Source organism: Rhineura floridana, chromosome 18, assembly GCF_030035675.1.
Source record: "Rhineura floridana isolate rRhiFlo1 chromosome 18, rRhiFlo1.hap2, whole genome shotgun sequence".
Lineage (NCBI taxonomy): Eukaryota > Metazoa > Chordata > Lepidosauria > Squamata > Rhineuridae > Rhineura > Rhineura floridana.
Window position 1 is genome coordinate 5,727,317 of NC_084497.1, and position 25,963 is coordinate 5,753,279.

Here is a 25,963-nt window from a genome sequence, read left to right on the forward strand (position 1 = left end):
GGTTGGAGAATGGCATTGCAAAATTCAGAGAAGCGAACATTTCAAAGGAGGGCTGTGTTTTGATAAGTGCGAATTTGATCAAATCGGCTTGAAATGCGAACTGAGTTGAATTTATCCACTCACCTTTACAGGCGACATGGGTTAGGAGCTATGATTCAAGATCTGTGCAGTGCTCAACCTCCAGATTCAGAAAATGTTTACAGGCTCCAGAAGGGCTGACTCTGAGAATTTATTTAATGTAAATCAAAATACAAAAGTTCAAAAAAACAAACCAGTATGACCACAATGACCTAAAACAGCTAGGCTAGGGGTGGGATTGAAGTGAAGCTACAAAATAGTAAAAATCGTTTGAAAACAGCAACTCAAAACTACACAAGGCTCTCACAGTGCAAGCTATTTCTGCTGTCAGCTCAGAAGGAAGTGGGATTGAGTTCAATGAGGCTTACTCCTAGGTAGTGATGGGCGAATCTATCCATTTTGATTTCTCCAATTCATTTTTCCAATCTTAAGCTTGATTGTTTTTTTAAAGCAAGTCCCTCTTTTAAAAAAATTCATAAGTATTCTAGTTTGTATGCAATTTTGTCTAATATACACATTTCTGTGGACTTTTCCTTACCATGGCACCTTTTTGTAGGTTATTTATACTAATGTAAACATTTGAACACACCCTTTACACATTGCTTGGCTGAAGAACTGAACTGCAAAATTCAGAGCAGTGTTTTGTGCTTGGGGAACTGTTTCAGAAAGCGCATATTAGGTTGACTCGCCTGTCAAGGCCAAGTGAATCACATTTCTCCCCCATCTCTACTCCTAGGCAAGTGGGTTATGGGGCTGCAGCCTTAAAACACCACTAGACAAATCCTAGGGAAAGGTCTAAATGGATAGGCAAGTGGAACTTCCATGTTTGGTTGCAGTCTACCTCCTCCCAATTAACAACGACCCCTGGGCAGATTAAAGAAAAAAGATAAAATGCAGCTACAGTTAAACACAGCTATAATCCCAAATGAAAAAACAAGCAATACAAAATCCAGGCCAACACAGAAAGCAATAAAAAAGCAGAACAACCTTCCAACGGGAAAAGAACAGAGATTGCCTGCTTGTGGGCTTCCTTTCGGGGCGTCTGGTTGGCCACTGTGAGAACAGGATGCTAGATTAGATGGGCCACTGGCCCGATCCAGCAGGCTCGTCTTAGTTTTAATCACAGGCAGGCAGGGGCACGTCTAATTTCAAGTGGAATAAAACAGAGGTGGAAAGCATTCAAACTGTGGCTGCCAACTGTGGCACATACTCCAAAAATAAACTAAGATTCCAGTTCTCAAGGTTCTGAAAAAGGGGTTGATTTAAGTAGGAATACAGGAAACTGCCTTATACTGAGTCATACCATCAGTCCATCTAGCTCAATACTGCCAACACTGACTGGCAGTGGCTCTCTAGGATTCAAACAGGGGTCTTTCCCAGCCCTACCTGGAGATGCCAAGGACCGAACGTGAGACCTTCTGCGTGCAAAGCAGATGCCCTACCACTGAGCTACGGTTTCCCCTGTAAAATGTGAAGCAAGTTTCCAGTCCTCATGGCTATAAATAAAGCTACCTTGTACTAAGTCAGACCAATCTCTTGTCGACACTTGGCTGTCCCGGGTTTCACCTGGGGGGACATTCCCAGCCCTACTTGGGGACCGAACCTGGGTCCTTCTGCATGCCAAAGCAGGTGCTCCACCACTGAGCTATGGCTTTGCAGGGGCTATGGCCCCTTCAGTAGAATTTTCCATTTGGGAACACGAACCAAGTCCGTTTTAGGGAAAAGGACTGCCAATGTGGAATCAGGCCTTGGTGTGACCTGCTATGCCCAAACGGAGGCAGCAGCCAAGGCGTTGCCCTGCTGTTGGGCCTCTCGGTACGAAAGGAGGCCCTGCGTGGATGTCGAGGGCTGCCAAGGTCATCCAGGGCTCCATAACCTCCGTGCCTTCAAGGCTGGAATGTGGGCTCTCTGCGGGGCACAGGCTTTGAAGACTGCAGGAGGAATCTGGCAGGCTGGGAATGGACGCCGCAAGAGCTTTCCGCCAAGGGGATGGATTTTCTCAAAGGCTGAAAAATGCCGGATGTCCTTTAACCATTCCTCCAGCAACTCCTGAGACTTCACAAACACAGGAAAAATATATAGAGAGAGGCTGACCTTCCTTTAACAGAGAAAGTCCTACTCTTTAGAATAAAGTAAGATTCTAGTCCTCACCATTCTGAATAAAAGGCTGATTTAAATAGGAAGCTGCCTTTTACCAAGTCAAACCATTGGTCTATTTAGCTCAGTATTGTCAACACTGATTGGCAGCAGATCTCAGGGGTTCCAGGGAGGGGTCTTTTCACAGCCTTAACTGGAGGTGGGGATTGAACCTGGGACCTTCTGCATGCAAAGCAGATGCTCTGCCACAGAGCTACAGGATTCAATCCCAAGGCAGAGGCTGGGAAAAAAAACATGTGTCTGGAACCCTGGAGAGATGCTGCTGGTCAGTGACTAGAGACAATGCCAAACTAGATGGATCAATGGTCTGCTTTGGTATGAAGCAGCTTTCTGTGTTCCTGTTTAAACCAGCCCTTTGTTCACACCATGAGGACCAGCATCCTGCTTTATTTTCTACAGGAAGGGCTGTAGCTCCCTGGCAGTGAGTCCCAGGTTACGAGGCAGTAAGGAGCAAGGGGCAGAGCTAATAAGCGTTTTATATACAGAGGGACAGGTCGAGCAGTTATTATCACCGCAAGCCCCATCAACAGGGAATGTTAAACAGTTTCGCCCCTTTACTCTTAAGACATTTCCAGTCCAGCCATCATCATCACATACTGCCCTTTGGGGGGGCGCTTAGTCAGAAGTACACGGACCCCTTGCCGGCCTCTCGATCGTAGGCTTGTATCTGCGCCTTGATGTGGGTGAGCTTCCTCTTGAGATAATCACAGCGCTCTTGCTTCTCAAGGAAAGTTGGATCCTGAAATTATGGGAGGGGGGTGCGTGTTCAGGGAAAGCGAAACCCATCAAAATGCGTCTGTGCAACGGATGATGTTGCTGCGTGCGACGGTAGCGTTAAGCCGCCTTGTGAGCCACGCTTGTGAAAGTCGAAAAGGCAGCAGACCAGGTGAAAAGAAACCAGGGAACTGCAACGAAGGTTGCAGCGCACCGGACAGGAGTGCCCCAGTGCAGCAACTCACCCCCCTTCATGACCCCTGTTCCAACGCCCCTGCCATTCAGAGAAGCATGCAGTCTCTGAGATTGTAAATAGCCATCATGACTAGCAGCAATATTTGAGAAAAAAATTTGTGAAAAGACACTGCCTCTCTGGCGCAATGCTCATTTACCTGCTTCTTGCTTTGGTACCTTTTCCACACGGCGGAGGCTCGACTCTCGTCCTGCGGGGAGAAAAGGCGCATCTATAACTCCGTGGCAAAGTGAGGAAGAAGGCACAGAATACCTCACAGAGTCATTGCTCCAAGTGAAGGGTAGGTGAATCCATACAGATTGCCTCCCTCGGTTCCCCATTTTTCCAATTTTAAATTCAGCTCTCCACATTTCTGCCACAGTGTGTGATTTGACGTTGGCTGGTGCACTGCATTGCAAAATTCAGGTAAGTGCAAATTCTGAAGGATGACTGCATTTTGGTCCCCATATTGTTTTGGAAAGTGTAAATCTGATCGATTGGGCTTTCAATGTGAACTCAATTGAATTTCCCACCTGTCCTCATTGAAGTGCAAAATTCTCCTAATATAAACATGTTTGAATGCTGTTTTGCCTCAAGTACACATGCTTGCAGTGCAATTCCCCCTAAAACAATACCATTCTGTACATTATTTTCACTAACATAAGCATTTGTAAGGAGACTTTACTCCACTATATGCATTTTTTTTGGGGGGGGGGGTCCACTTTGGCTAGAAAACTGCATTGCAAAACTCAGAAAAGTGCAATTTTTGAAGGATGGGAATTATAGTCCAAAACAACTGGGGGGTTGCAGAACATCAAGACTTCCCCTCCCAATGGTCAACCTAAATCTACCTTCCTGTAAAGTAATCCGGTTAGCTCTCCTCTTTTGCCCTCTGGGGCAGGAGAAAACAAGACTTCTATGTGACAGACCTTCCAATATCCAGAGAGCGACTGTCACGATGGGGTTGATACACAAGAGAAACCACAAACTGCTTCGCTCTCCATCGCAACTGATATCATCTGAGAACAGCAGAGAGCCAAAAGGGGCCCATCATAGCCCAGCCCCTTGTTCTCACAGTGGCCAGCCAGACGCCCCCCCCCCCGGTAAGCCCAAAAGTGGGACATGCATGCAACAGCAGCAACTCTCCTCATTTGGGATTCCTGGCAACTGGCACGCAGAAGCACGTTGCCTCTGAAAGTGACCGTAGCCGCTATGGCTAGTGGCCTTTGGTAGCCTTTTCCTGCTCCCTGGATTTCTCTCATCCCCGTTCAAAGCCATCCAAATTGGTGGCCTGGCACGACCTCTTGCGGGAAAACCTCCTGAACGGGAAAAGCGGCATGAAGGCTAAACCCAGCTTCTGCCTGCAGCATTTATTTGTCTGTTTCACTTTTCTGTGTTCCGTTTGCACTCGCCAACGTGACGCCCAGTTTGGCAAACCCGTTAAAAGGAATAAAAAAACAACCTTCCTAGTCCCGTAGCGTCGAGGCAGCGTCGACAGCGCGGCCTCCAGGGCCTTGAATTTCCGCAGCGCGGCCTGGATTTCGCCGTACAGCTCCTTGTATTCCGCGTGTTGGTCGTTGAAGACGGCTTTGTATCTCTCCAGGTCATCCGGGCACGTAATGGCTGGGTACTTTCTGTCCGGGGCAACAGAACAACAGCCGGGAAGAGAGGATCGTATTATGCAGCCACGAGAGGGGATTTTTCACATTCCTCTATGTTCAATTGAAAATACCCCCCATGCCATTCTGAGGCTTCCCAGAAGCTCATTTCAAAACAAAACCTTCCAAAGCTGAATAGTCCCGAACTCAGAAATGCTTGCTTGACCACCCTCTTGATTTTCACGGCGACACACAAAACAGTCAGAGAGAATTCAAAGTCTAAAAAGAGAGGGAAAAACCCCAGGGCCCTTTGGGACTTTTTTCCTGTCAGAGTTCTCATAATATAGTGAAATTCATTCAAAACCAGCCATGTTCACAGAGTACCTGGAATCCCAATCCTGACCTTGCCCCAGACTCGGACCTTCGTCTTCTGCAGTTTAAAAGTGACAAAAATGCCTGGCTGGTTTTTAATTAATTTAAGAAACTTTGCATTGAATGGAATGCTCAGGAAGAACCACCTGTCGGGGTTCCCACAGCCAAACGCCCAGCTGCTGGGCTAATCAGGGGGCCACACCCACGCCAGATGTTGATTTCACACGAGGCAGTCATGGCTTCCCCCAAGGAATCCTGGGAAGTGTAGTTTGTGAAGGGGGCTGAGAGGAGACTCCCATTCCCCTGACAGAGCTCCAGTGGGCAGAGGGGTTTAACAGTCAGCCACTCTGACGGCAGCTCTGTGAGGGGAACAGGGCATCTCCTAGCAACTCTCAGCGCCCTTTACTAACTACACTTCCCAGGATTCTCTGGAGGAAGCCGTGACTGTCCCAAGTGAAACAAAGGCCTGGTGTGGATGTGGCCAGGGACAGCTTTGGTTTAAATTTGGGTGGGAGGCTTCATGTGCCTGCTGTAGAATAAAAGGGTGGGGGAAACGCTGAAAAGCAATATTTTCCTTTTGGAAAGAGGCTTCCCCTCTGCCCAGTGCCCACCCACCCAATCTCCTCCCCTTCCTCCAGGTCTGTGTTGGACTACAACCTGGGAGAGCAGGTCCATGCCTACAGAGACTAGCAGTAAGGCTCTAGAATCTCAGACAGAAGTCTCTCTCTGCGGATTGCAGGTGTTGCCACCACTCACCATATGCTCAGAGGCACATGCTACCAAATTCTTCCAAGCTACACAGGAAGTGGATTGGACTGTGAAAGACCAACCCAAATGGTGTTTGCTTTTTGACAAATTTGTAGGGCAATCCAATATCTCAGAGAGGAAGTCAGGTCTCCTGCTCCCCTGGTGCATTCACTCTAGCTGCCCAATTCCCCTGCTTTTTAAAGTTTGATAGAAATATCTTTTTGCTATAGGTACATTCTTAAACCACAAGGTTTTTTTGCCTATTCGTGAATCTGATTAAGTCTAACTCAGGGAAGATCCACTGAAGTGAATGAACACAGCTAGCCTAGGCCCATTCATTTCACTGGGTTGCATTCAACAAAGTCATAGGGTAAACCCATTGAAATGAATGCAGCTGACTTGGGTCCATTAACTTCAATGGGTTGCATCAAACTAAGTCATAGCATAGACCCACTGAAGTGAATGAACACAGCTAGCTTAGGCCCATTCATTTCAGTGGGTTGCATCCAATAAAGTAATAGAGTGGACACATTGAAATGAATGAACACGCCTCACTTGGGTCCATTAACTTCAATGGGTTGCCTGAGTCATACAGTAGACCCATTGAAGTGAATTAACATAGCAAGCTTAGGCCCATTCATTTCAATGGGTTGCATCCAATGAAGTCATAGAGTAGACCCATTGAAGTGAACAAACACAATTCATTTGAGTCCATTAACTTCAATGGGCTGAATCCAACTCAGCCAAGACCCACTAAAGATCTGGGACCTTCTGCTTGCAAACCAGGTGCTTTGTCACTGAGCTGTAGTCCTTTCCCTTAACATAAACTAAGATCCCAGTCCTCATGGCTCTGAAAAATCATGATTGAGGTGGGTGGACAGACACCTCATTGCCCTGCTTCTTTTGGGCTGCAGGAAGCTACATCACATGGAGACTTGGTCCACGTAGCTCAGTGTTGACTACCCTGACTGGCAGCAGCTCCCTGGGGTTTCCAGCATGGAGTCTCTCCCAGCCCTACCTGGAGATGCTGCCATTGGGGATTGAACCTGGGACCTTTTGCATGCACAGCAGGCGTTCTACCACTGAGCTGTGGACCTTCCCTTAAAAATAAAGTTAAGATTCTAGTCCTCCTGATTCTCAGTGAAGGACTGCTTTCGGCAGGAACACAGGAATCCGCCTTCTACCGAGCGAGACTGTCAGCCCATCTAGCTCACTACTGTCTACACTGACCGGCAGCAGCTCTCCAGGATCTCAGGCAGTGGTGCCACTGGGAATTGAACCTGGGTCCTTCTGCCTGCAAAGCAAGCACTCTGCCACGGTGCTATGGCCCTTCCTTGTACGGTGCCTCCTGCATGTACCTGAACCCCAATAGCTTATGGACTTCCAAAAGGCAATGGGTTGCCCCCAGGGAGAAAAAGAACACTGAACTAGGCGGGCCTCTCATCTGATCCATCAGGGCTCTTCTGAAGGCCCTTAAATGGAACCGCAAGAGTGCCGTTCTGGGACACGCCTTCAAACCCTCCCCTGGCCAAAGGATGAGCCGGCATTGGGATTGGCTCTGTCCCGGGGCAGTCTTCCGGTCTCCTCACCCAGCCTTCGCCAACCTGGTGCCTTCCAGATGTTTAGGACTACACTTTAAAGTTGACAACGAGGACACTGAACTTGTCAAGGATTATCAATACCTCGGCACAGTCATTAACCAAAATTGAGACAATAGTCAAGAAATCAGAAGAAGGCTAGAACTGGGGAGGGCAGCTATGAGAGAACTAGAAAATGTCCTCAAACGCAAAGATGTCTCTTGTCTTGTTTGGACTGCCTTCAAGTCGATCCTGACTTATGGCGACCCTCTGAATAGGGTTTTCATGGTAACTGGTATTCAGAGAGGGTTTACCATTGCCTCCTTCTGAGGCTAGTCCTCCCCAGCTGGTGAGGGCTGCAAAAGGTCCTCAAATGCAAAGATGTATCACTGAACACCAAAGTCAGGATCATTCAGACCATGGTATTTCCGATCTCTATGTATGGATGTGAAAGTTGGACAGTGAAAAAGGCGGATAAGAGAAAAATCAACTCATTTGGAGGAGAGCTTTGTGCATACCACGGACTGCAAAAAAGACAAATAATTGGGTGTTAGAACAAATTAAACCAGAACTGTCACTAGAAGGTAAAATTATGAAAGTGAGGTTATCATACTTTGGACACATCATGAGAAGACACAATCCACTAGCAAAGACAATAATGCTGGGGAAAACAGAAGGGAGTAGAAAAAGAGGAAGGCCAAACAAGAGATGGGTTGATTCCATCAAGGAAGCCACAGAGCTGAACTTGCAAGATCTGAACAAGGTGGTTCACGACAGATGCTCTTGGAGGTCACTGACTCATAGGGTCACCATAAGTCGCAATTGACTTGAAGGCACATAACAACAACAACAAACTCCTGCCAGCCCCAGTGTCTTAAGAACTTCAGAAGACCACCTGCAGATGGATCAGTCCATGGCCTGTCTGGTCCAGCATCCTGTTCTCACCGTGGCCAACCCAAAAGTGGGACCTGAACACACCAGCAACTCTTCCCCTCCTGTGGTTCCAAGCAGCTGGTATACGGGAGCCTGCTGCCTCCGACTATGGAGGCAGAGCCTAGCCATCATGGCTAGTAGCCCTGATGGCCTTATCCTCCATGACTGGAATTGGAGTCCAAAATATCCGGAGGGCACCAGGTTGGCAAAGGTTAGACTAGCCCCGCCCAGCATAATCTCTTCCTCCCCCACCCTGTAATTCTCCTGGAGCATCACTGCTTACTTACATAATGTAATCAGGGACGATGTGAGGTTTGGGGTTATGACCCGTTGGGATGGAGTAGTTCAATAGCTCAGGGTCCTCGCCCTTCTCTGAGAACTCCACGCGCCTCGAGACTTTCCATGCTGGCTGAGCTTTCTCCTGGGAGATGACTTGCTCAGTTGCGCCTCGTAAGAGGATCGGTTTTCGCTGAGAAGAAGGGATGGAAGCATGGCCAGAAGGTGCTTCACAGGTTGTAAACCTGGCCTTCAATGGAGAGAAAGGGATCACTGACATAATTATTGCAGAACAACTCAACATTATCAGGTTACGGGTGTAACAAGCTGCTTTTGATTAAGTCCAGTCACTAGTCCTTTTGGCACAGCAAACTGGAGCCCTCCAGATGTTGCTGGATGACAGCTCCCAGCAGTCTTAGCCAGAGAATGAGGAAAATAATCAAGCAGAGGCTAGATACATCCTTCCTTTTCTTGGATGGGGTCCCTACTTCACGTCTGAAGTTTGAATGGTAACACTTCTTTGCAAGATTGCTTGCATTTCTCATTTTCTTAAAAATCGAAAGGGTTGCATTTCAGCTGGCAGAAGATCTTTTTCTAAACCTCAGTGGGTTGCATCCGACTAAATTAAGTTGCATGCAGTGTAGGCCCACACAAATCAGTGGACTTCAGTGGAGCTACTCTCAGGATGACTTCGCCAGATACAACCCATTGTGTTTTACAAGTCATATGATATATATATATATATTGGATTGAGACAGCTGCCTGCATTTTTGGACTCTGCTTGAGAGGGTGTGTGTAGCTATGGGGGCTGCCATTCAAAATGTATTTATATATTTATTACATTTATATCCCGCCCTTCCTCCCGAAGGGAGCCCAGGGTGGCAAGCAACAAGACATCAAATGCTAAAAACGTCTTTAAAACAAAGCATCTTAAAAAAACAATTCCAATACATATGCAGACTGGGGTAAGGTAAAGGGCTTGTTGGAAGAGGAAGGTCTTCAGTAGGTGCCAAATAGATAACAACCATAGTAGTTGTACCCATAACCTCCTCCCATGACGCCTGTCTAATATTTAAGGGGAGGGAATTCCAAAGGGTTGGGGCCACCACACTAAAGGCCCGCTTCCTAGGTTGTGCAGAATGGACCTCCTGATAAGATGTTATCTGCAAGAGATGCTCACCTTGCAGAGCACAGATATATAAGAGGTGAGGTGATCTTTCAGATATGCTGGTCCCAAGCTTTATGGGGCTTTATAGACCAAAACCAGCCCAAAATTTATGATTACACCACTGACCCCCTTCCCCACATCCATAGAGCCCTTTGCCAATGGTGGGGTCTTACCAGAAGGACTGTGTTCTTCTTGAAAGCTTGATGCCTCCACATTCTGAGGCAGATGACGGAGCCAGCCAGATAGAGCAACGTAGTGATGAAGAGGAAGGTGATGGCGGCCACTTGCCCCCCTTCGATGCGGCACAAAGCTACGATGAGCGGGTTGTTGGCAAAGATGGAGTAGCACAGCCCCCCGCGGTTGACATCGTTGACGTAGGCAATGGCAGCAGCCATGTACAGGAGGAACATGATGAGGTTGAGGCCAAACTCTGTCAAGGGCCACCAATGGGAATCAAGGAGGATGGTCCTATAGTACATGGTGACGCCGAGGCCTAGCAGGATCACTGTCACCAACCACACCAGGCTGGCCACCACCAACACAAACGGGGTCATTGGGCCGTAGTAGTTGTACCCATAACCTCCTCCCATGATGCTGTTGTAAGGCAGAAAACTGTTGCCATAAAGTTCAGGCCACTGATAGTCCTTCTGGATATAAGCTGCAGTGCAAGCAAAGACCATCCCACCCAAGATCAGCTCCAGGCCACCCATCAGCCTTAGGAGGCCAGGCCACGACTTCATGTAGGAATATTTGTAGTCATAGGCCTCCGCCTTCTCCTTGTAGCTTGGAGGGCCACTTGACAAGGCACCCTGGCTCGCAGCAGTCATCACCTTCTCAGACTTTGAAGGGGCGGTGGAGGCTGAGAGGGGTTTCTTAAAATCACCACCGCTATCAGTGTTGTCATCACTGGAGCTCCCCTCCCCATCAAAAATAGTTCTCTGGGGGTGCTCTGAAAATGGAGACACTGGTGGGGAGCATTTTAAGCCTTCTGGAGCATAGGTCAAAAGAGAAATCTCTGTCCAGGGCTGTCTCCGCCACCTCTGGAAAAAGTTCTTCCAAGATGGAGGAATGAAGCGCCTGACAGGCTTCAAAGAAGGCACTTCTTGGTCCTGAGGTATGTCAGGGAAGGTTGATTGGGCTGGTGGGAAAAGGCTGTGTGGAGATGGGTGGAGCCCATCAGAAGAGTTGGAACCCAATGACTTTCCAGAATCCTGTGATGAGCTTTCCATTGGATGGAGCTGCTTGGAGGTGCTTAGAAGGTCTACCTCAGGGTGCCTCTTCTCTTTGAGTGAGGCAAGCTTCTCCTCAGAGGCCATTTCCCAAAATGGCTGTCTGGGCAGATCTTATCTGCACCCTCCTCCGTGTACCTCTTGGGTGGGTTGGTGAGGAGAACACCCAATTCTTCTCCCTGTAGTTTGCCTGAGCTCGGTGCTTAGTTTGGGGGCAGCTTTGGGAACTGAAATGAAACACATTTAGATTCAAGTTTGGAATTAATAATGGTACGTTCTGCTTCAACTTCCCCCCAGGCATCTGTCAGCTTGTGCAGGTGGGGCTTGTTGTGGGATGTGCAGACTTGCAGACTGGGTACACATCCCCCAACAGAGCCTCGAACGTCCTCTATGTGCTCCGCCATGTCTCCCCAAATCACAAATGGAGGACCGGCAGAGTTGACACTCCTTAGACCAGGGGTGGGGAGCTTTTTTTGGGTCCCAAGGGCAGCATTCCCTCCTGCGCAACTGTTCAGAGGCTGCATGCCAATGGTGGGTGGGATCAGAAGCAATAGTAGGCCGGGCCAGAGGTAAAAGTGGGTAGAGCAGCAGAGGAACTCTTACCTTTGTCCTCTTATTTACTTTTTAGCTACCCAACAGCCAGGCATTTCTACATGCACACACACACCCTCCATGGCCCATACCATTAGTATTCATCTTGCTTGTTTAGATGGACACAATGTCCTGTGCTTAGAGAGATGTGTGTGTATGTGTGAGGGATGTGCTCGAATTTTGCAAAATTCAAATTTGACACCGGATTTCCTATTTATTCACTTTTTTTGTCCTAGTGGATCATTTTTTTCTAGCGGTTATCCGCAGCTTGATGCAGATTTTTTTTAAAAATGGCCTTAAAATATCAATATTAATATCAATATTTCCCTCAAAATATTGATATTAATATTTCCCTCAAATATTGATATTAATATTTCCCTCAAAATATTGATATTATTGATATTTTGAGGAAAATATCAATAGTTATAAAAAACCTATGAAAATATTTTTTAAAATATTGATATTAATAGAGATATTTTTGCAGAAAAAACCCTGAAACTGTATTTATCACAAATAGCGAACATTGATCCCTTGTGAAGCGATACTGGAAGGAAGTTCGACATAGCAAAAATCAAACCGGCAGTGAAATGCAGATCCCATCCCTAGTATGTGAAGAAATAATAATAATAATAATAATAATAATAATAATAATTTGTTGTTATATGCTTTTGAGTTGATTATGACTTATGGTGACCCTATGAATCAGCGACCTCCAATAGCATCTGTCATGAACCACCCTGTCAGATCTTCTAAGTTCAGGTCTGTGGCTTCCTTGATGGAATCAATCCATCGCTTGTTTGGCCTTCCCCTTTTTCTACCCTCTTCTGTTTTTCCCAGCATTATTGTCTTTTTCTGTCTTCACATTATGTGTCCAAAGTATAACCTCAATTTCATCATTTTAGCTTGTAGTGATAGTTCTGATTTAATTGGTTCTAACACCCAATCATTTGTCTTTTTCACAGTCCATGGTATGTGCAAATCATCATCATCATCGTTGTTGATATTTAATTTATTAGCCATCCTTCATGCTAAGCTGGGCGGGTCATGACAATTTAAGACACTTTAAAAACAGTCCCAAAACAAATTACAATCACAAGAAAAGTGTGGGTCCTAAAAATACACTAATCACGCTATATTATGTCACAGATATTATATTATATATTATCACAGACCCCGGTACATTGCCGCCACACAAAAGCACTTGATGATGGCATGGAGCTTTGTCAGTGACGCCTCAGTCTGAAGAGCTGGGTGTAGTCTGCTGGTGAAGGGCAGGTATTCATCACCTTCATCAAACAACTTCTCCTGCTGAGTCAAAGTGGTATAGTCTCTTTCTGAAAGTGGTACAGTCCCTTTCCCCTCCCTTAGGCTTGTCAGGGGGTGGGGCTTGGTTAGCCTACAGAAGTCACTCCTATCCATCTCAGACACCCCAGCACCCAAAATTCACTTCCTCGGGTGGCCTCATCTGCTGCCTCAGAATCCAAAAAATGGGCCTTGCCTGTTTCTGCTGTCGTTTCCTTCTGCATCTCCCTTGCCCTGGGCACTTTGCTTGGCTCCCTGATCTAACCTTGTGCCCCGTTTCACACCCAGTGGGGCTGCTCCTGCCCGAAATCTGGATGGAGCTCCTCCATTCTCAAACATCCCACCCACACAGCACTTTTCACAGTACCTTCCACTTCAGTGCAGGCTGACTTTCAGATGGGGGGAGATGGCCACGTGGTGGGTGGGCAGGGGGGAAGAGCTCCGGTCCAGTTCAAAGCCTCAAAGGAAGTACACCATTTCCTCCAGCTCAGCACAGCATGGGCCACTCTCCAAGGTCCATAGGCATTGTGGCTGGCCTCAGCTGGGCGTTTGCAAATGACCTGGGGTGGACTAGAGGAGAATAACATTGTGGTGTACAGAAGGCTTCAGGCTCTAAATCCGGCACGCTATCAGCCCCTGGCACAGTTAAATATTAACTGTGGGGTGGCCAGGAGGCTGCTTGGGACACAAGTGTCACACGGCGATCAAGGCTCTGCAACAGTGTCGTGGCCAGAGGGAGGTGGCGTCCCGTACCAGGACACGGCGACCCTTCTCTAGCCAATTTCTCTTTTGAGATTTCATTTAAAAACAGAAGAGTTGTCGGGACACTGGAAGCCGCCTTATACTGAGTTAAACTGTTGGTGCCTCAAGCTCAGAATTGGCAACACTGACTGGCAGCAGCTCTCCAAGATTTCAAGCGAGGGATATTTTTCCAAGCCTTCCTGGAGATGCTGCCAGGGATTGAATCTCGGACCTTCTGCATGCAAAGCAGGGACTCTGTTACTGCCTTTCCTCTAAAGACAAAAACAAGCTTCCGGTCCTCATGGTTACAAATAAAGGGCCTGACTTAACAATGGATCCATCTAGCGCAGTCGACATGGACTGGCAGCGGCAGCTCTCCAAGGTTTCTGATAGGGCAAAGCTTACCTGGAGACTCTGGGGATTGAATCTTGGGCCTTTAACTTGCAAAACAGAATTATGGGCCTTCTTCAGCCCCGGCTGTTGACCACGCGGGCTGGGGCTCAGAATTGGGAGTCTGGCCAGCAAGATTCTCCTCAGGCAACACCCACTCCCAAGCCACACCTCCTTGGACCCAGGTCCTGCTTGACACCCCTCTGAAGTATTGCTGCCTGGCTGGACTTTGTCCTTGAACTCTGATCATGCCTCTCGGTTACCTGAAGAGAGGGGAACATGCGTGGATTGTAGCATGCTGCCCAAAGGTATAATGCACATCCAGTGCCCCGCCCACCGGCGGCATGTGCTTCCCCCTGCCTCTGCAGAAGGGAACATGGCCCTCCAGCTGTAAAAAAGGCCACGCGCCTTCTGCACAGACTCAGACAACCCAGCTCGCCCGTCTTCCATCCAGGTGGAAGGACCAGCCCATTTCTGTCCGCTCCCATTTTTCTAATCTTAAATCCAGTTCACATTTCTGCAGGAATTTGAGATATAATTTTTCAAAAAGTCCTCGCGGATGTTCACGCCATCGTTTTTGTGAGAATTTCTCCTACTAAACACATTTTTTGTAGGCAGTTTTGACTAACATACACATTTTCTGCAAGCCATTTCTTGTAGTTTAGTGCATTTTCTGTATGTTACTTCCACTAATATGTTTATTTTTATGCATACGTTCCCCTAATAATGTATACTGGGTGGAAGGGCAGGATATATAATAATAATAATAATAATAATAATAATAATAATATGCATTTTTGCAAGCATTGCTTAGTTGGAGAACTGCATTGCAAAATTTGGATCCCTGCAAGTTTTGAAGGATGGTTGTGTTTCCGTTCTGACTTTGCTTCTGAAAGTGCCGATTTGATAAAAATACGACCTGAATTGTCCATCCCTAAGCCTGGCAAGCTAGAAGCATGATCAGAGTTCCAGGACACATCCCAGCCAGGCAAAACCACTCAAGGAAGTTACAAAGCAGGGCCAGTGAGGGGTGTGACCTGCAGAGAGGGGGAGTGGCCTGGAAAGAGCTCCGAGGGCCAGGCACGCGAGGGCTGGAGGGCCGCATGTGGATCCGCATCCCCGATGTATGCTGTTGTGACTCGGTTTGCCCACTAGATGGCAGCAAAGGGACACAGGAGGGCTGTTTGTGATTTCATATGCATTTCACCCCCCTCACCTTTCCCTGTCCTTACCAGCCTTGATGACGTTGGGGACCCCCGAGGCGTACAGCATAGAGCATCCTTTCCCAGGTTCCTTTTTCCTTTCCAGCTCTGCCGAAACGACAGGATTTTTCATGAGGGATACGCGTCGGATGTGATGTTGACCAAATTATAAATGACCAAGGTAAAGACAGGGGGGGAAAGGAGTGACAATATATATATAAGTAGTTTTTGAAGGCGAGAGACAGAAGAAGTGTTTAGACTGAGAAGACTTACGGAACGATTCTCAGCTATAAGCAAGTATTTACGAGATCATGATGGGCAATTATGACCAGGCACCTGATGGAAGCTAAAATGATGAAACTGAGGTTATCATCTTTTGGACACATCATGAGAAGACCTGATTCACTAGAAAACAAATAATGCTGGGGAAAACAGAAGGGAGTAGAAAAAGAGGAAGGCCAAACAAGAGATGGATTGATTCCATAACGGAAGCCACAGACCTGAACGTACAAGATCTGAACAGGGTGGTTCACAACAGATGCTACTGGAGGTCGCTGATTCATAGGGTCGCCATAAGTCATAATCGACTTGAAGGCACATAACAACAAAAATTGTTATTGTTAATAACATTAACACTAATATTAATATTATTGATAGTCATATAAATATTAAATACTCATCCTCCTGACCTTATACCTTTCCCCCGCCCTGCAAGCTCCCAATCTCTGTGATTTAAATTGCCTGGCCGTGGGACACATGACAGATGCTCTTGGAGGTCGCTGATTCATAGGGTCACCGCAAGTCGTAGTCGACTTGGAGGCACATAGCAACAACAACAACAACAAACCTGATGGAAATTCATTAACAGAGACTCATCATAGAAATCCCCCCCAGTAACTACTATTCAAAGAAGAGCTGAAATTTGCATATATGCAAATGTTACAAAAGAACAGTTTTGGAACATCTTTCGGTCGCAAGAGCTGTGGTATAAACACAAGCTCACACCAGTCATGGAGTTGGATAGATGGCGGGGTACTGCCAGTCACCCCTGGGGAAGCAACGCTATATGCTCCTTTTATATGACCGCTATCAGAATGCATCCAGAAGAGACCAGACCTGAACACGAATATGCCCAGCCAGACTGATTTTATCTTTTCTGGATCCAGCAGGAATATCCTCTGTGCCCAGAGTATTCAATTCATCATAGACAATGGCCATGAATTCGAGATTTGGGTTCTAACCCTAACCCAATGGTTTTACCTGTAAACAGCAGCGGACAGGTGCAATTGGGCCATATTGAATTGCCAGAGGGCAGAGATCAAGCCATTTTTACTGTAATACAATGGATCCAACCATCTGGAAGAAATGTAGGTATGGCACACTTTGGAGAGCTCAACCCATATCTCCTATTGACAAACATATATCTACAAAGTTGGGAAAACTGTAATTGCGATTGTTTCTTTGACCTACTAGGGTTATGTAGTGAATGTTTTTACAGTAATGGCTATTCTGGGTCAGCTCCTTACGTAGTCTGGTGTGGTGTCGCACCTGAATTTTGGTAAAGTTGTACTGATCTGTTGTCACGGCCCACAGTGCTGATGTATTACCAATAATACATGTAACTTTCCAAACCTTGTGTGTAATTATAACCACAGATAAGTCATGCCATTCCTAAGCTTGAATCCAGACTAGACTCCCGAGGGAGTTACCCAGGCACTGACCGCTGAGGTGAGAAATCTTCAGCCATTATTTCCACAGGTAACTTGCAAGACTGCAACACAAAATGACCTGCAGAGAGATGGCATAATTACTTTCCATGACTGATCTCTGAGCAAAGGATATTCCAGAGTGCCATCCCCAGAGGAGCTTTGATTGGATTTTGTCTGCTGAGAGTAATGCGGAAGAGGAAGAGTTGGAGAAGCTGCAAGGAAGCCGGTCTGTCATGTCCAGCCAACAGTTCAGCTCACTGTATGTATTATGTGGAGAGAGTTTTGAACTCTTAGATGAGAAAAAACAGGGGTGTTGTGGGCTGCCCCCATATATTTATGTTGATTTCCCACAAAAAGTCCTTATGCATGAATTTTATTATTATTATTATTATTAAATAAAATTTATATCATGCCCTTCCTTCCAGTAGGAGCCCAGGGCAGCAAGCAAAAACACTACACTCTAAAACATCATAAAAACAGACTTGAAAATATATTTATATGCTTAAACAAGACATGTTAAAAGTATCTTTAAAAACTTTTTAAGAAAGCTTTAAAAACAATATTATATGTTAATATGTGGAGATCCTCATATAAAGAGCAATAGCAGCCTGATTACAGCAATATAAGTTTGCTCAGTGATGTAAGCCTCATAGTAAAAGATTTTTTTCTTCCTCTTTCCTCTCCCTTCCAGAGATTCTGGGCAGTCTGTCCACTTTTGGGTAAACAAATTGAGATAAGACTCAGTACTGTCTGGGAGCTGTGCCAGGAGGAATAGCCTTATATGGAGACTCAGGAAATGGAGTCATTTAACAACTGAGTTCAGTTGAACGAGTTAGTTGGTTCTTTCTTGTTGGTTCTCACAGAAGGCAGATGAGATGCCGTCCCTCATAAAGGCATTTGGGCTGATGACCCTGATAAGCAAGGTCAGGGCACTGATAATAAATCCTATAAAAGGAGGGGAATTTGCACAACAAGCTACCAATGTTTTGAGACTACCAGTGTTTTGAATTTGCACAACCAGCTACCAATGTTTTGAGACTACCAGTGTTTTGAGACTGGTCAAAGATTCTGCTGCTGCTGAAAGCCCGAGGTTGGACTCCCACACTGGGTGAGATCATTCACTTTCTTTCTGGATATGATATAGAAATGTACTGAGATAGAGATGGACTAATATAGGTAACTTTATATATCTCTATATATTACAACGCAAGTTGTTTGATTCTCACTTATTGGCTAAAGCCAACTATATGCATTCATGTAAAACACATCAAGTGTTAACATGTTTAAGAAAGAAATATTGTAAAGATTCTCCGCTGTTGAACTCCCACTTATTTTCCTGATATTTCCCACGTCCCAAGAATTCTTAGGGGGCAGGGGGAAATCTTCAACAACAGCCTGCCTATCCCGGTAACCGTGTACGCTGAGGTTTGCACAACGTCTGACATATAGGAATCTGAACAGCCTCGGGGCAAAGAGGAGAACATGAGATTGCTTGATCCTGTGCATTTGCAGGAAAGAGGCAGTCTGGACGGTTTCACTGGTAAAGCCTTCATTTTTTTTCTTTTCCACTGTTCTTGTACAAAACCTGATTTCCTATGTGGGAAGACTGTGGCAATCTACAACAGAAGGCCAGCAAACTTGTTTTCAGGAGGAACAGCAAAGGGATCATAAACCGCAAACTCAGCGGATCTCATCAGTGCTCAAGGTCACCCATATGAGCAAGGAGACAAAGAGGAGAGACTTTTCTATGTCTTCAAAGCAAGAGGATCCCTGGACCCCAAGTTTGTTGTGGTTGACATGAACCCCAAGCTCTGAGCCCCTCTTAATAAGGAACTGCAATGACTGGAAACTTCACAACTACTAATGGAAGACGTGCTTGGGTTTATCGCCTGTCAATAGTTCACAACAAGGAAGTTTTAAGTAGGCATTTTAACATGGAAAGAACTGCCAATAGTCTAACTGTTCAAGCGTTTCATTGCCTTGTTTTATTGTGATGTGCTGAGGCCTGTTTTTTTTTTAAAGGCTCCTTAGAGGAAATTTGATAATTTAATGACTGCTAACTTATTGCAGTCTGATGATGATGATGATGATTGCCGTTTTAAATTGCTAATTGTTCTTTTACTTTTACTTTTCATTGGTTTTAATGCTGAACTCATTTACTGTTTTAATAGTGCTATCCCCTCGCTGGATCGTCCCCTTGTAGTGGTGAGTGGGCTTGTGTGTTCCAATGAACCCTGTGAGCGATGCTGTTGGGAGTCATGTACTCCCAGCAGGGTCACCCATGGCGGTGAGGTCGAGGGAGAGGAACCAGACACAGAACGATCCAAGAAAGTCCTCAACGGCAGAACAGGAGGAGGATAACAATGTGTATGTTACAACGGCTGTGAAGGTGGGTGAAGGCTGCAGCAGATAAAGGACTTCCAATCGTCATGGTATCCATGCCTTTTTTTGTCAAGATTGTGTGTTGATCGTGGTGCACCGATCTCCCCACATAAAACAAATTCACGCACAGGCGTCTTCCATAACAAAAGTCCCGTGGCGATTGGCAAATGGCAAATTGGAAGGCACATAACAACAGAGAAGGAAAGATCAACATGAGCTCTGATCCAGGATAATCTCCTAGAGCTAGATCCAGACAGCAGGAATAATTTGCTAATTCCTAGACCTACATACAAAGGCCCAAAGAACACCAAGCTTTGGTCTCCTCTGGAGGACCGACAAAGGAGCCAGCTGTAAGCCATCAAGCCTAGTGAGAGGATCCTCCCCTCTGGACTGTATCTAAGACAGGCTGAGGCTCCTTGGAATGCAATATGACCTGCAGCCTGGAGCTGTAGGGACTAGCCATGGTCTTGCTTTGTATTTTAGGCTATTTCTGTTGTAACGTGATTTATTCTACATTTGCTAAATGGTCGATTGTTGTCTTTTTTGAATGGATTGTTGCTTTTTCTAAACTGGCTTCTCTCCCTTCCCGCAGCGCTTTGCATTTTGATACTTTGAATGTTTGCTGTAAGCCGCTTTTTGCACAGCGGCAAGACGGCATATAAATAAAATCAATCGCTCAATGTAACCCTTTCCAAAAGCTGGACCAGATATCAGCACAACAGTACATCAGCAATTGCCAGCTGTTTATGCCACACTCTGCCTCCATTTTGTGACTGGCAGACCTCAGTGATTTTCCGTTGTTTCAAGTGAGTAAGTCAGTTTGAGGGGGGGGAACCCAACGCCACCACTCTTCAGGGGTTGGCCCCTTTCACAAGCGTCTAAAGGTTCTGGGTCAGCAACCTTATCGTGACTGATGCACATGTAATACCAAAACTTCAGCTGGTAAGATGCTTTGAACTATGAAACACAACGCAGATGAACCTGTATTTTCTCGGTCCCTTTAACCAAATGAACACCCCATTTATGTTTCAAATTACATCAATACACCCCAGGCTGTTTGCTGTTGGTGAGCAAAGTATTACCTGCTTTCCTTTCACTAAACCCTTGATGCTTCCTACCCAGAGAACAAATGCTGTGGAATTGGTTTGAAATAGTGCTAACTAGCTCTCTACTTTCAGGATCCGGTATAAAACAGGCTGTAATTAAATGTGGTCTGCAGAAGGCAAAAAAAGTCATCTACAAAGTTGTACGTGGAGGAAAAACAAGCATTAGGGTAGTGGCATGTTCAGAAGTGCAGGGTCTCTCCACGATAGTTACGCCACAGCCTCTCACAGCCATGACCCCCAGAATTCACCGTCTCTTCTGTAATTACAGAACTATAGAACCAGAATAAAATTGCTGTGTGCACAATGGCCCCTCCACCCAAATCTCTCTCTCTCTGCAAGCTAAATGTTGCCAGAAACCTGTTCATTTTAAGAATTCTGAAATGGAGCCAGGTGCGGGACTAGGGTTTGGGAGATCAAGGCACTTTGCCATGAAGCTCACTTCTCACTCACCCTAGCAGCCAATCATGATGAAAGGACTAGGAAGCATGATGCTAGCCAAGTGAGAAGACTCTCCTCAGTGGCTAGCATTCTCCCCTTTCATGCTGATTGGCTTGTACACACAGGGACCCTGCTCCCCAAAAAGTAAGGGCTCTATGACCTTGGACGATTACTCCCAGGGAAATAAGAGAGCTGCAGCTATACGTCTGTTTTCAAGAGTAAACTTTTATAGCTATTGTAGAGGGAAGAACTCCCAAGCTTAGCTTTAAAAATATTGAAGAAGGAATAACTCCCAAGCTTAGTTTGAAAGCTATGGAAGAATGAGCAACTCCTAGGCTGAGTTTCTTTTTCTAGTGCCTTGTACAGTTGCAGCCCTGGGCTCCTACTGGGAGAAAGGGTGGGATATAAATCAAATCAATTCCCTCCCTCTGCGGCTAGTCCTCCCCAGCTGGCTAGCGCCTGCTCGGCTTGCCACAGCTGCACAAGCCAGCCCCTTCCTTGTCCGCAACTGCCAGCTGGGGGGCAACTGGGCTCCTTGGGACTCTGCAGCTTGCAGAGCTCACTTTGAGCTCACCCCTGTAGGGATGATCTTTAGCTGGCCTGCCTTGACACCCAGGAGACATGAGGGGGGATTTGAACTCACAGACTCTGGACTCCCAGCCAGGCTCTCCTCCCCACTGTGCTATATTAGGGTTCCTTAAAAAAAAATCAAATTGTTCATACCTGCGGTCCGTAATCATAATCCGGATCAAGTGAAGCTGTTTGCAGCAGTGCAATCCTATGAGGTCTACTCACGAGTCAACTCCACCGAGTTCAACAGATCTGACCTGCCCCTCCGCCAGGTAAGCTGAATGTAGGATTCCAGCCTTAGCCCTGTTGATTTCAATAGTGTAGTAAAACCTAAATGGATCTTCCTTATTCATGAGCAGTGTACCACTGAATAACACCAGATGCTGGAGTGGGGTGGAGCAACAGGAAGGGAGGGCTATACTGCTTTCATTTCCCTGAGGCATCCTGATTGGTCACTGCTGGGGACAGTATTCCAGAGTCAACGGCGCTTTGGTTTGATATAGCAGGGCTACTCTTACTAAAAGGCGATGAGGCAAATTCACAGAGCAGGAAAGGTTTTGCAACACTTATCGGCTGTGACAAGCCGAGTGGAGCCTCTGCGTCCAGAGGCAGTCTACCGTGGAATACAAGACGCTTGCACACATACAAGAGGAGGAGGTTTATTGCCTTTGTGAGCATCCCACATGTCACTGTGGGATGGGGAACGCCAGACAGGACCATCCTGAAAGTCTCTTCTTACGCTCTTTAGTGTATCCTTACAAATCAGCCCCAATTTGAAACCAAAGGAACTTAAACGGGGGGAAATAAAAAGCTTAACTTTGGATCATCCGTGGTATTTTTCTAATCCTTATTTTTTAGAAAAGGTTGTGTTGGGGTTTCTAATTTCTGGGATATAGGCAACCAATCCCTACTCAGAGTAGACCCACTGGAATGAATGGACCAAAGTTAGTCATGCCTATTGACTTCATTGGGTCTGCTCTGGGTAGGACTTGGTTGAATGCAACCCCACCATGCAAAACTCACACACATTCATTTTTGATTCAAGAACAGAAAGCTAGAGAGGCTGTTTTTTTTTTTTAAAGAAACCCATACAATTGGAAAATCAAACTGGAAGGAAAGAAAAAGTGTGTGCGTGTTTGTATGAGAGAGAAATGGGGCAATATGTTTATAAAGAAAAACCCAGAAACTTTTTCTGTGCTAAGTCACAAAGGCGGAAGAGGACATTAGCGGGCTTCCCATTCAATCCAAGCACCTCATATTGGAAAGGAGATGCATGCCTCCCCCCTCAAATCTGGTGGGCCATTTTCAGTGTAACATGGGTGCTCCTGATCTCGTGCAAAGTGCAAAGTGAGCTGCCATCGCCCCTTTTATGGTGTGGCCGCATCCACTTGGTACCACTTCTGCTAAAGCTGGCTTCCCCTTGAGATCTCCTTTTGGTGGGATGGTGCCTGCAGATTCCCCATGATGGGATGTTATCAGAGAGAGTGAGCTAGTTTGCTTTAGGATAGTTTTTACAGCCTTGTTCTTGGATTCTAAACTTATTCCAAACCCAGAAAGCATTCATCCCAATGTTGGAGAGAGTAGAACTTTCTCTGTCTCCAGCATTAAAAAAAAAAAGTTGTTTTGTTTTTCTCTTTCAACGAACCGCATAATGGAATATACATGTTTGTGTTTCATCTTACTTTTTTTTTTTAAAAAAAGGAAAGCTTTTAAAAAATAAAAACCTTTAAAAGCAGTCACAAGCCTGCTTTGGTGGGTAGGGGGTCAGGTATGAAGTGTGCTGCTGGCCACTGTTGACATCGCAGATGCTAGCCAATAGGCCCCTGCAACACAATATTTCTTTCTTTAAAACAGGGGTGGAGAAGCTCAGGCCACATTCCTCACTGGCCTGCTTTGTAACCCAAATGTTTATGTCTGCCTGGAAAGGTGTCCTTGAACTCTGATCAAGGATGGAAGACAGAGAGAGGCATGTGTAGCATATAGCCTGCGCTGCAGAAGTGAACTTTACATACATTGCTCTGCCAACGTTTGCCTCTGGCTCCACTGGCATGTGGCCTCCGGGAGATTCCCCAGCAGGGAATGTGGCCCTCAGGATCAAAAAGGCCCTCCAGTCCTGTTTCATAACATGGGCCCCAGGGATGGAATGGACTTTGGAAACATATCAAAAAAACATGCAGACGGTCATAACTGTCTCAGAGCCTTCCATGTACATAATGCTCCAAAAATGTTAAATCTACGTAGATTTGTGAGGAATTGGCCTTTCCAGACATTTCGGGGCATCTAAGTGGATTCCTCCTTCCTTTAATTTTGGGAACAGGACAGGAAGAGGAGAAGGGATGGAGGGAGAACAATCTCTTTGCCCAGGAGATCCTCAACCTTTGGGAGCCTGTGGGTACATCTGGAACATTGAAACTCAGCCATGGGGGCCAGCACAAGATGGCCACTGTGGATGGCGTGGCCAGCCACAAAATGGCTAACACTGGAAGGGCGAGTGAATGAACAAAAAGAAAAGAAAAAGTCATGAAATCTGTCCAATTTTTACACAGGATTCCCCTCCCCCCCAAGTCCCCAGTTTTGCATAATGTTACATTGGAACCGGGACAGCAATCCGCTTCCCACGCCCGAGGAGTCCTCCACAGCACACCTTCAGCTCAGCACAACGAACGCGGCGAGGTTGGTGTAAAAGTATACCGGGCTTTCCAGAAAAAAAGCTCAGAGGGAAACCGGCCACACAATGGCCATAGAGAGATACAGATAGATAGATATAAGTAATTCAAAGGGGCGCCCCCCTGCGACACAAAGCTCATGTCACCCGCTCTCCGAGGATGTGTGGGGTGCAGTGGAGGGAGATTTGCGCCGGCGGGTGGGAGTCCACAAGGAGCGTTCGGAGCTGTTGGAGGTCCCACCAGGGTGGGGCAGGGCCCACTGCTGCTGACGGATGGCTTGGCTGACAAGGCTAGGCAGGGTGTGGAGGGTCAAGCCCAGCATGTCAATTTTGCCCTCCAAGGCGCCGATGCGCTTCTCCAGCTCCTCGTGGCGCTCCTGCAGTTCCGACACCATGTCATACATGACGTTCTGCGTCTGCCGGGAGGCAAGAGGAAAGAGATTTGGTGGTGGCAAGGAGAGGGGGAGGGGGAGATGGACCCCAACATCCTCCTGAACCCCACCCCACCCATCAAGGGAGCTTGGCTGCTTCCTGGCTGACACAACAACACGTTGCTCCCTAGGAATAGAAGGGATGGAGCTTGTGTTTCTGTAGGGGCCGTCTTCAGCAGCGCACAGCATTTCCCAGGGGAGAGTTCAAGAGCTGCAGATTGCTTGCTGGCGACGTTCAAGGCCTTATCTAAGGGTCGCCAGTGTGGTGCCCTCCAGATCTTGCTGGAGTCTCAACACCTATCAGCCCAGTCAGTGGCAGAGCACCTGGTTGGCATGCAGAAGGCCCCAGTTTCAATCCCCAGCAGCATCTCGAGGTAGGGCTGGGAAAAACTCCCTGCCGAAACCCTGGAGAGCCACTGCCAGTCAGTGTAGACAGTAGTAAGCTAGATGAACCACCCGTCTTACTCAGGATAAGATGGCTTCCTATGTTCCGGTTTAAACCAGCCCTTTATTCAGAAGGAGCGAGCCTTTCTTGTCATCTGATGTTTCTTTGTTAAGAAAAAAAACAATGTTCATTTTCCCACCACGTGTCCCACGTGGTTCACAGCAATTAAACGTCTGTCACAAGAAAGTTGAGTGTCTAACCATACTAATAATTACACAGTCTTAATTAATTATAACTGTCACTGTTAAGGTCAAGGCAGCCAGAACTATTTATTTATTTATTTATTTATTTATTTATTTATTTATTTATTTATTTATTTATTTATTAAATTTATATACCGCCCGACTAGCAATAGCTCTCTGGGCGGTGAACATAAAATAGCATAAAAATACTTCGGCTGTAACTTTAAGAACTTGTGCTTGAGCGGACTTCCCAGGAGGATCGCTCCGCCTGTGCTGCCTCTGGGACGGGCTCCCGTCTTGGTGGAAACTTTTTCAGTTTTAAAACCAGTCAGAAGGACTTTTTGACTGGGGAAAATTTCTTCCGGATAAGGAAGAAACATAGAGATTTTCCACAGAGCTTTGTTGTGTTTGTTGGAGGCTGGAATTCTGCGAAAGAAGGTCTTCCAGCAGCTCGGATGGAGCTAGGATTTCCAACCAGCTCAACTGATTAAGTGAGCCGTTTTTTTTTCTTCAAAGAAAAACGGATTAACAGGCAAGCATTCTCCTGTCTTTTCTCATTATTTTGTTATCAATACAGCTAAAGAGATTTGTCAAAGAACCAGCAATTAAGAAACCCTGGGTGAGTCATAGCTTTCTCTTTTATTCACGGAGCTAAGGGGAAGAAAATAGAAATAGTTTATCTTTATTTTTATTGCAAAAAGCTGGCATGGAATTCAGCATTATAAAGA

At 46.3% G+C, this 25,963-nt stretch overlaps 2 protein-coding genes across 11 annotated transcripts in view; both read right to left on the minus strand.

Moving 5' to 3' along the window:
• Positions 1-226: 226 nt before the first annotated feature.
• OCEL1 (occludin/ELL domain containing 1) lies at positions 227-13,533 on the minus strand. 2 transcript variants are annotated; one of them, XM_061600810.1, is made up of 6 exons: positions 13,342-13,533; positions 10,026-11,308; positions 8,696-8,934; positions 4,644-4,815; positions 3,342-3,392; positions 227-2,974 (listed from the first exon to the last, which is right to left on the minus strand). In XM_061600810.1, the coding sequence occupies exons 2-6, from the start codon at positions 11,166-11,168 to the stop codon at positions 2,855-2,857; spliced, it is 1,725 nt and encodes a 574-aa protein (XP_061456794.1). In that variant the 5' UTR covers positions 11,169-11,308; positions 13,342-13,533; the 3' UTR covers positions 227-2,854. The 2 variants fall into 2 exon arrangements, with proteins under 2 accessions (XP_061456794.1, XP_061456795.1); XM_061600811.1 differs by lacking the exon at positions 13,342-13,533 and adding an exon at positions 12,845-13,063.
• Positions 13,534-22,181: 8,648 nt separating this feature from the next.
• Positions 22,182-25,963, minus strand: part of KCNN1 (potassium calcium-activated channel subfamily N member 1) — a 109,600-nt gene continuing 105,818 nt past the window's right edge. For all 9 annotated transcript variants that reach the window (XM_061601542.1, XM_061601545.1, XM_061601541.1 and 6 more), the window contains one exon: positions 22,182-24,593. In XM_061601542.1, the coding sequence (XP_061457526.1) occupies positions 24,321-24,593 (273 nt within the window). In that variant the 3' untranslated portion in view covers positions 22,182-24,320. The remainder of the gene's footprint in view (positions 24,594-25,963) is intronic.